The 11,085-nt window shown below is 45.4% G+C and overlaps 1 protein-coding gene across 1 annotated transcript; it reads right to left on the reverse strand.

Annotated features, from left to right (window-relative positions):
• Window positions 1-580: 580 nt before the first annotated feature.
• On the reverse strand, window positions 581-1,183 carry LOC148525416 (uncharacterized). Its single transcript, XM_088470924.1, has one exon. It carries the CDS (start codon window positions 1,181-1,183, stop codon window positions 581-583), a length of 603 nt encoding a protein of 200 aa, XP_088327050.1.
• Window positions 1,184-11,085: the final 9,902 nt, after the last annotated feature.

Below are 11,085 nucleotides of genomic sequence, written 5' to 3' on the forward strand. Positions count from 1 at the left end.
TTTCCAGGGAGTAGGTCCCAAATAAGGTGCAATCCTGATTTTTGTACACCCATGATGTGGTGACCCTTATCTATTAGCTTCTTCCTGCGGTATAGAAGTATGTTCTGTCCCCCGCAGGCTGAGCTCCCAGCTTCCCATGGAGGGTGCTCCTGTAGATCACTGTAACCCTCCTCTACAGGTGACTCCCGGAGGTCCAGGGTACAGTGTAAGTGAGCACTGTCTGTGTCTTGCTCACAGTGCTGAGACAGGCGGCTAAGCTTCTGGATATTTGTCTCGGTCTGATCCTGATTCTTTATTCTCCCGGCCAAACTGTACAGCAGCGGTGTCCGTTGTAGTGACATTCGGGTCTGTAGCACCGAGGGGTGTACTCCGGGGCTGTGGGAAGCAGATCTTCGTTCTTTGTTAACAACCTTGCGGTTGTGTCGAGCCTGGCTTAGCCGGAAGTTTGGCGTTGGTGCAGCGTGCCATCCTCTACTGGTAACCTGGCAGCGTGCGAGCAGGTGGCCGTGTCTGTAAGTGGTGGGTCCCGATGCATATCGGCCAATCACAGCTTCACCAGGGATTTTATGTGAACCTGCATCTAATGACCTGGAGTACATTTCCTCCTCTTGCTGCTCCCATACTCCTCACGACGTTTCCTTTTCCTAGTTTTTGGAAATGGTGTAAAAGTTCCATTTTCTAGGCAGTCAATGAGATGTTCCCTCATTAATTCATAGATGTAGCTGCAAGACGGAACGTCGTCATTGAAGAGGATCTCCACAGCATTTGCTATAGAATACACTACGCAGTCACTGGAGGTTTCCTGCTGTTGCTCCACATCCAGGATTTTGATGTTTTTCAGTGTGTCCTTTGGAACAACAGTCCCGTACAGTTCTTGCAGCTGTTTCAGAGCACAGGCGGTAAACTCTGACTGTTGAGCACTGTCCGCGACTTGTATCTGCCCATTCCGAAAACAGGACATGAAACAGTGTCTGCGAGGCTTATCTGGGTGGATCTGTACTGCAGGCCCAGAGACGGGGTTATAGGAGCTAAATATTCCTCCCCATGTGCACTGCAAGCCTTGCATATTAAATTGCCGCCACAGTATGGACTGAGCGGCATCAATGATCTCGGGGTTCAGAGCTCCGCCGCTCTGCAGTCTGAATCCATGTGCCTCTGTTAGCCCCAAATGAGGCAGCCACATTTTCTGTAAATGTGCAAGAAAAAACTTAAATTAGAAAAAAAATTCAATATCTTTCTAAGTACAGTACTAATCTTGTACTATAATGTTACTTATATGTGCTGAAAAGATACATGCACAGCATATACCCATTGCTTAGGACACTAGGTAATGGTATACAGGTGTGGTATGGTACCTATGTAATCAATGTAACAGTATAGTCAAGACATTTGCCAGAAGCTAATTGGAATATTATAATGAATCAATGGTATTTAACAAAATAAATAGCATGAAGGAGATATGCTGGTATATGACATTCGGTCCTAAAGAACACTGATGTTTACAGCAAACTAGAAACTTGTCACATAAGCTGAGCGCTCCTGATACCTGCAGGCAATGTGTAAGTAGTGTCGCAGATTCTGTTGCACTGGGGGAGAGTTACACAATAATAAATAAGATACAGTAGTAAAGTATGAGAGCCGATGCCGTAAGGTCACATGACTGCCTTCGCCCATTCTGCGACTTTCCACTGTCCACCAAATGTCACTGCAAGGCGGCATTGTTGCAAGTTTATGTTCTGGCTGATGACAATTAAGGCCTGTATTCAATTGGTTTCGCACCCGCTATACTTTTTCGCATTCTGCACTTTTAGCCTACATCACGTGTTTGCATGGGAAAACTTTTCGTGCGCTCCCCCGCTATTCGCCGTATTCAATTCTGAAAGATGCGAAAACGCGTCCCTACGAAACTCAAACAGGAGTAAAAGTGCTGTCAGAAATGGGGAAATCAGCCTGACACCCCCCAAAAGATGCCCTAACATTGGGGATCAATATAGATGTTCCCGAATGGCCCTAATAAAGGTATTTGGGGTTGTGTCAATAGCATCTAATTAGTGTCTTTGCACAAGTGGTGAAGAATAGCATTAAGCAGTATTTTTTGGTGAAAATAAGTAGTCCTATTAAATTTGGGGTACTTGAAAACGGGTGCTAGCATGGTTTAAAGTCGCAAAAGCAAAGTTTTAAAAAACGCGCCTTCAGCAAACACCTGCAATCAAAAAAACATTTCACCCATACGTGCAGACCCCCCAAAAGTCTATTTCACTACTTCTTATGTTTGTACCCCAACTTTGTACTTTTTCGCCCCAATTTTCAAAGTAATTTTTTGGGGTTTTCCTCTGGGGTTTTTTTTAGGGATTTTTTTTACAGTTCTCTTTTGGGGGACTGTTCCAAGGGTTCTGAGTGGTTTCCCCACCTTTGCACCCCAAAATAAAAAAAAATAATTTTCTCCTGTTATTCAGAGGCAAATCCTTTTTCGCCCATTACATCACATTGCGTTTTCTGAAACTATTTTGATTTGAATATGGAGAAAAGTTTCCGAATGATGAAATGTCGCAATCGGCGATACTTTTTCGCGGATCTCGGCTTTTCGCGGCTAATTGAATACGGGCCTAAGTTGTAGTTTATTATCTTATTGTAGTTTTGTTGAAGTCAGTGTGGCTTGTCTGGAGCACCATTTATCATACACAACGAGCTTTATTACTATGCGTATGATAAAAGTCATTAATAAATGAGGCCCTAAGTTTCCCAATGGCGAGATGTGGCGTGAAGGACTTTGGCCTATAGTATTTGTATTTGCAGGGGCGTCACTAGATATCGCCAACCAGGAAAGAGGTCCTGACTGTCAGCAGCTTTCCCTCTAATCATAGGAGTGTTGATAACATCATGTAACTTATTACATTTCTCAATGGTGAGATGAGGAGTGAAAAATAATACATAAATAAATAAGGTGAGGCATTAGTGATCTGAGTAATGGTATTAGATTACCCTACAGTCTGTGGCGTCATGAGGGGGGTGCGAGGGGTGCGGACCGCACCCGGGTGTCACCCTTAGAGGGGGTGACACCAAAATGCCGGCTCCTCCGCGGTGACAGGAGCTGGGTGCTGCAGTGTGACTTCTCCTGCAGCACCCAGCACCTGTCATAGAAGAGGAGCCGACAGTGCTGACAGCGATGCTGGGCTGCCCCCGGAGTGACGTCATCGGGGTCTCCCCCGCGAGGCCACACCCCATCCGAAACAGGGATAGTCAGAGTGCGCACTGGGTGTCACCAGTCCCGGTGGCGCCTCTACCTGCAGTGAATTCTATACAAGTGATTGTATTAATGTCATTTGTGTTTTAAAATATCCTCATAGAGTTGATTGTGTAGGCCAGGGATATTTAACTTGTGGTCCTCCAGCTGCTGTGGAACTACACATCCCAGCATTCTCTGCCTTGTTTTTTGCTGTTAGGGCATGGTAAAACTGTGGCAGGGCATGCTGGTATGTGTAGTTCCACAGAAGCTAGAGGGCGGAATGTTGGAATCCCCCTGATGTAAGCCAAACAAGCGGCAGAATCAGACAGACAGTACAGGAGAGCAAGAGAAGAAATTCTGATTCCGAAACTGATGAAATACATTGTAAGGCGCATATTTGTATTATAAGTATAGGAAGCCCAATTGCAGAAGAGAACATGATCGATGATGATTAGCAAGAAAAATAATTAGAAATAAATAAAAAAAAAGATGACAGGGGGAAAAAAAATAGCCCACCCCGCCAACAATACAAAATACCTCTAAGCACCAATGGTCAGAGCATGGTCTGCTTACAGCTAATGCAGGGGAACAAACATTTTGTGAGGTCCCCCAAAAAGCTGCAACCAGCACCATGCTTAGCTAGTCCCATTATAATAGTCCCATGTTATTAAACTATATTTTCACATAATAATTACTTTAAAATATTCTTACCTGAGACTCTCGTATCAGTAAAAAGCGTTAATGTAATGAAAAAATGCGTGTATATAGCTATATCAATATATAACCAGTACACAGTTCACTCTCATCCAATAACTGATTGTCCTGTACCAAGCAGGGCCTTTTCTCTCACACCTCTGTGACATCACAAACGCTGTCATAATCAGCCTCACCCTGCCTGCTTTCCTCCACTGCACTGCATATAATATAATCTACGTGCTTTATTATAAAGATTACTTAATATAAAAGTTAGTGTAAACATCTTGTTACCGAGGGGCCTATTCGTCAACACCTCAATAACGGTTTTAAGGAAATTTTCCTTAATTACAGTTTTTTTTAGTATTCATTAACACACTTAACACAGGAGATATCACTGATATCTACTGGTTAAGTCCGTCTGCGTTAATTTCCGCAGAATTACCGCAGCTGTAATTAGTGCTGTGCATGCGCCGCTTTTGTGAACATAATGGCGCATACGCAGCACTGATTACAGCTACGGAAAGGTAGAGTAGAGAGGGAAAAGTATATACTTAACGAAAAGCTGTCATTGCAAAAATCACAGCTTTTCAGAATAAATACTGATGGAGAGGAGGAATGATGAATTCCTCCAGTAATTAGGCAGAACTCCATGCGAGTTCTAAACCTAGTTACCTCCATCAGTTTTTAGTGTTGATGAATAAGCCCCATATCTCTATTAGAGCACATAAAAAATTCTAAAATGCAATAAAGCAATAATCACCCTTGGCTTAGGGAATCTCTCAAACAAATGTCCTAACGTGGATATTAGGTGAATAGAAGAGCCAATGTTTTTTCCCGTGTTATTACATTCAGTACCGGAGCCAAGAGCCTGGTGCTGGTTCATGAAATACTGGGGACCCCTACGTTTTTTTCCCTCTGTATTTAGTGAACCAGCAGCGGCTCAAAGAGCCCGATGGTGCTTATGCTCAGGTGGAGGGGTGACCCCCCACTGTTTACTTTTTAACAGTTTCTTTACTTAATAGTATAGAAACATGCAGCCTGCGCGTATCTCACTGATATGTCCCCACATTTACACTAGAGCGCAGTTTTTCTTTTCTTTTTGTGTTTACCAGTGAGGTCGACAATCACCTATTTTTTACTGCTGCACTGGTGTCTGAGACCCCTGCTTGATTAGCGCTAGGTATCTTTTCTCTTGTTCTAGGCTGTATGTTCGGGTGTGTTTGACTGCAGGGTTCACAGGCAACACAGGTAGGAAACACAATCACATGCACCCAGGGGCGGATTGGGGATCAAAGGTGGCCCTGGAAAAATCTTTGGAAGTTGCCTCAAGTAGGCGGCACGAAATCAACTGTAGACGGAGCCAATAGCACGCTAAGACGTAGGACGCCCTCTAGGTCTTAACGTGCGATCGCCGGGTGAAGTCAGACGCCCACCAGCCTGGAGTAAAGACGTCCACTTTCAGACATCATCTCCAGGAAGTGTATGAAAACATTGGTACTATCGGGCGACATCGAACCAGCACCCAGTGCTTGAAGTAGACCCTAGCCTACCGTAAACACTGCGAGTATCCCTGTGTGCAAAAACAGCTCAGTGACGTGTGTGCTGACGCTGCGTCTTAATTATGCACAACCTTAAATTGGTGTAAAGATGCCAAGCCATGCCTACGCTAGTGCAAGCACACACCGTTTACACAGACCTGCCACCAGCCACACATGCCCCGTTCTGTCACTCAAACTAGCGCTCTGGAAGTATGCTGAGAGCGATCCAAAACGCGTTAAGCTGGTGAAATATTGGACATTGTGACCAGGGTATTCGTGGAGCAAGTGAACTGCTGTTTGGTGTCCGGAACCATCGCTCCCCACTACTGTACTTCCAGAAAAACATCACTGGTACCCATATCCTGTGGTAGTGCATCATTTGGCAATGCTTTATGCGTATGTGTTTTATTGAGAATGTGAGTGTATCTTAAAAAATAAATAACAATTTATTTATAAGACATCACTGCACTATCTGTTTCTTTTGCGATCACTACATATGGAAATCATTTATTAGAGTAAGAGACTTTTTGTATGTACCTTTTATATATGATTGAGCTAAGGTGGTAACTGTATTGGTGTATTAGTCATAATTTATAGGAGTAAGTAAGGAATCTCTTAGGTTTCCACTAGCTGCAGTTTTTGCCCACACCTTGAATCATTTTTGCATACTATCATATGGGACTTAGGAAGCAGATGTAAATATAACGTATTTCAGTGTAAAGTATATATTTCAGAGCCGGACGCTATTTGCGGACGCTCGTTCAGAAAATGGGGCTGGCTATTTAAATTGAGCGCTCGCTCTTTGCGGTCTGTTGACACCTCTATGTTTGAACGAGCGAAGAAAACATGCGCTCGCTATTTTGAAAAAAACGCCCCCTGGCCGCTCGCATCATACGTCATGTCCGCTATTTATCAGATTAATCGAGTACATCAAACGGCGTCTGAACTGCTCGCTATTCTTGTGGTAGCATTTTCCTACGGCAATCATGCGAGCAATTCAGGCTATAAGACAACCAAGTGACGTGGTCGATGACGCCGCTTTGTTAATTATGCACACCCTTAAAACGCCCGTTTTGACCGTTTGACACGCCTGCGTTCGGATCTCCACTCCCCGTTTTCAAGCACCTTCCCCTGTTACCACCCACAAACGCCTCATCCTGTCACTCAAATTAGCAGGCATTCGCTATTTTGCGAGCACACGATTTTCGACCGCACTGACTGGTTTGCGCATGCGTACTACAACCCATATGCATGCGCAGATGTATGAACATGGCTCAGAGGGTAAGTATTATTGTTTGTGTGTGTGTATGCTTGTGTGTGTATGCTATGCGTGAGCATGCTTAGAAGGTGTGTGTGTGTGTATATATATATATATGTATACATTAGGGGTGAGCGGGTTCGGATTTCTGAAATTCGAACCCCCCCGATCCGAGTCAGGCTCGACTATTCCCGCCAGACTCGGATCTGAAATTGAGGCAAAACGTCATCATCCCGCCTTCCGGGTCTCGCGGGTTTTGGATTCTATATAAGGTACCCGCGTCTGCGCCATTTTCTCACTTGGCTGTGGACAGTGAAGAGGGAGGGTGGGAGTTAGGCTGTGTAGTGTAGTGCAGTGTAGTGTTGTGCTGTGCTGCGCAGTTCTGCTGTTGTCCATAGGGGCTGTGTCCACTCCTCCAAAGTCCATAGGGGCTGGCTGTGTTGTGCTGTGCTGCTGTTGTCCATAGGGGCTGTGTCCACTACTCCAAAGTCCATAGGGGCTGGCTGTGTTGTGCTGGGCTGCTGTTGTCCATAAGGGCTGTGTCCACTCCTCCAAAGTCCATAGGGGCTGGCTGTGTTGTGCTGTGCTGCTGTTGTCCATAGGGGCTGTGTCCACTCCTCCAAAGTCCAGAGGGGCCGGCTGGACTGTTTTATGCAGTCAGTTGTCCATAGGGGCTGTGTCCACTCCAAAGTCCTGTGTAGTGTCCAAGTCCTAAAGGGGTGCTGTAGTGTTTTCCAGAGGGTGCCCTGTCCGTCAGGGGTGCTCCCCCCAAGTGCAAAAAAATAAATATGCGCCTGTGTCATAAGTAAAGGGCCGGCTGGCTTGACCGTTAAAGGGTGCTGTAACCCCCAAAGGGCACTCCAAACAAAATTAAAAAATATTTTCTGTGTTTGTGAATTGTGTGCACTGTGGCTGCACGTGCATCAACAACAGAGCAGCGCCAAGAGTGCGCCTGTGTCCCATAGGTAAAGGGCCAGCTGGCTTGACCGCTAAAGGGTGCTGTAACCCCCAAAGGGCACTCCAAACAAAATGAAAAATATATTTTTTTGTGTTTGTGAATTGTGTGCGCTGTAGCTGCACGTGCATCAACAAAGTAGTGCCAAGCATGCGCCTGTGTCATAGATAAAGGGCCGGCTGGCTTGACCGTTAAAGGGTGCTGTAACCTCCAAAGTACACTCCAAACAAAAAAAATATATATTTTCTGTGTTTGTGAATTGTGTGCACTGTGGCTGCACGTGCATCAACAAAGGAGCAGCGCCAAGCGTGCGCCTGTGTCCCATAAGTAAAGGGCCGGCTGGCTTGTCCATTAAAGGGTGCTGTAACCCCCAAAGTACACTCCAAACAAAAAAATATATATATTTTCTGTGTTTGTGAATTGTGTGCACTGTGGCTGCACGTGCATCAACAAAGGAGCAGCGCCAAGCGTGTGCCTGTGTCCCATAAGTAAAAGGCCGGCTGGCTTGTCCGTTAAAGGGTGCTGTAACCCCCAAAGTACACTCCAAACAAAAAAATATATATTTTCTGTGTTTGTGAATTGTGTGCACTGTGGCTGCACGTGCATCAACAAAGGAGCAGTGCCAAGCGTGCGCCTGTGTCCCATAAGTAAAGGGCCAGCTGGCTTGACCGCTAAAGGGTGCTGTAACCCCCAAAGGGCACTCCAAACAAAATAAAAAAATATCTTTTTTTGTGAATTGTGTGCGCTGTAACTTCATGTGCATCAACAAAGTAGTGCCAAGCGTGCGCCTGTGTCATAGGGAAAGGGCAGGCTGGCTTGACCGTTAAAGGGTGCTGTAACCCCCAAAGAGCACTCCAAACAAAATAAAACAATATATTTTTTTGTGTTTGTGAATTGTGTGCGCAGTAGTCGCACGTGCATCAACAAAGTAGTGCCAAGCGTGCGCCTGTGTCATAGATAAAGGGCCGGCTGGCTTGACCGTTAAAGAGTGCTGTAACCCCTAAAGGGCACTCCAAACAAAATAAAAATATATATTTTTTTGTGTTTGTGAATTGTGTGCGCAGTAGCCGCACGTACATCAACAAAGTAGTGCCAAGCGTAGCGCCTGTGTCATAGGTAAAGGGCCGGCTGGCTTGACCGTTAAAGAGTGCTGTAACCCCTAAAGGGCACTCCAAACAAAATAAAAATATATATTTTTTTGTGTTTGTGAATTGTGTGCGCAGTAGCCGCACGTACATCAACAAAGTAGTGCCAAGCGTAGCGCCTGTGTCATAGGTAAAGGGCCGGCTGGCTTGACCATTAAAGGGTGCTGTAACCCCCATAGTGCACTCCAAACAAAATAAAAAAATATATTTTTTTGTGTTTTTGAATTGTGTGCGCAGTAGTCGCACGTGTATCAACAATGTAGTGCCAAGCGTAGCGCCTGTGTCATAGGTAAAGGGCCAGCTGGCTTGACCATTAAAGGGTGCTGTAACCCCCAAAGTGCACTCCAAACAAAATAAAAAAATATTTTTTTTTGTGTTTGTGAATTGTGCGCGCAGTAGCCGCACGTGCATCAACATAGTAGTGCCAAGCGTAGCGCCTGTGTCATAGGTAAAGGGCCGGCTGGCTTGACCATTAAAGGGTGCTGTAACCCCCAAAGTACACTCCAAACAAAATAAAAAAATATTTTCTGTGTTTGTGAATTGTGTGCACTGTGGCTGCACGTGCAACAACAAAGAAGCAGTGCCAAGCGTGTGCCTGTGTCCCATAGGTAAAGGGCGGCTGGCTTGACCGCTAAAGGGTGCTGCAACTACCAAAGGGCACTCCAACCAAAATAAAAAAATATATTTTTTTGTGTTTGTGAATTGTGTGCGCAGTAGCCGAACGTGCATCAACAATGTAGTGCCAAGCGTAGCACCTATGTCATAGGTAAAGGGCCGGCTGGCTTGACCGTTAAAGGGTGCTGTAACCCCCAAAGGGCACTCCAAACAAAATAAAAAAATATATTTTTTTGTGTTTGTGAATTGTGTGCGCAGTAGCCGCATGTGCATCAACACAGTAGTGCCAAGCGTAGCGTCTGTGTCATAGATAAAGGGCCGGCTGGCTTGACCGTTAAAGGGTGCTGTAACCCCCAAAGGGCGCTCCAAAGAAAATAAAAAAATATTTTCTGTGTTTGTGAATTGTGTGCACTGTGGCTGCACGTGCATCAACAAAGGAGCAGTGCCAAGGGTGCGCCTGTGTCCCATAGGTAAAGGGCCAGCTGGCTTGACCGCTAAAGGGTGCTGTAACCCCCAAAGGGCACTCCAAACAAAATAAAAATTTTTATTTTTTTGTGTTTGTGAATTGTGTGCGCTGTAGCTGCACGTGCATCAACAAAGTAGTGCCAAGCGTGCGCCTGTGTCATAGATAAAGGGCCGGCTGGCTTGACCGTTAAAGGGTGCTGTAACCCCCAAAGGGCACTCCAAACAAAATAAAAAAATATATTTTTTGTGTTTGTGAATTGTGTGCGCAGTAGCCGCACGTGCATCAACAAAGTAGTGCCAAGCGTAGCGCCTGTGTCATAGGTAAAGGGCCGGCTGGCTTGACCGTTAAAGGGTGCTGTAACCCCCAAAGGGCACTCCAAACAAAATAAAAAAATATATTTTTTTGTGTTTGTGAATTGTGTGCGCAGTAGCCGCATGTGCATCAACACAGTAGTGCCAAGCGTAGCGTCTGTGTCATAGATAAAGGGCCGGCTGGCTTGACCGTTAAAGGGTGCTGTAACCCCCAAAGGGCACTCCAAAGAAAATAAAAAAATATTTTCTGTGTTTGTGAATTGTGTGCACTGTGGCTGCACGTGCATCAACAAAGGAGCAGTGCCAAGCGTGCGCCTGTGTCCCATAGGTAAAGGGCCAGCTGGCTTGACCGCTAAAGGGTGCTGTAACCCCCAAAGGGCACTCCAAACAAAATAAAAATATATATTTTTTTGTGTTTGTGAATTGTGTGCGCTGTAGCTGCACGTGCATCAACAAAGTAGTGCCAAGCGTGCGCCTGTGTCATAGATAAAGGGCCGGCTGGCTTGACCGTTAAAGGGTGCTGTAACCCCCAAAAGGCACTCCAAACAAAATAAAAAAATATATTTTTTGTGTTTGTGAATTGTGTGCGCAGTAGCCGCACGTGCATCAACAAAGTAGTGCCAAGCGTAGCGCCTGTGTCATAGGTAAAGGGCCGGCTTGCTTGACCATTAAAGGGTGCTGTAACCCCCAAAGGGCACTCCAAACAAAATAAAAAAATATATTTTTTTGTGTTTGTGAATTGTGTGCGCTGTAGCTGCACGTGCATCAACAAAGTAGTGCCAAGCATGCGCCTGTGTCATAGATAAAGGGCCGGCTGGCTTGACCGTTAAAGGGTGCTGTAACCTCCAAAGTACATTCCAAACAAAAAAAAAATA

This window comes from Taudactylus pleione, unplaced genomic scaffold (genome assembly GCF_031769625.1).
Source record: "Taudactylus pleione unplaced genomic scaffold, aTauple2 ptg000108l, whole genome shotgun sequence".
Taxonomy (NCBI): Eukaryota; Metazoa; Chordata; class Amphibia; order Anura; family Myobatrachidae; genus Taudactylus; species Taudactylus pleione.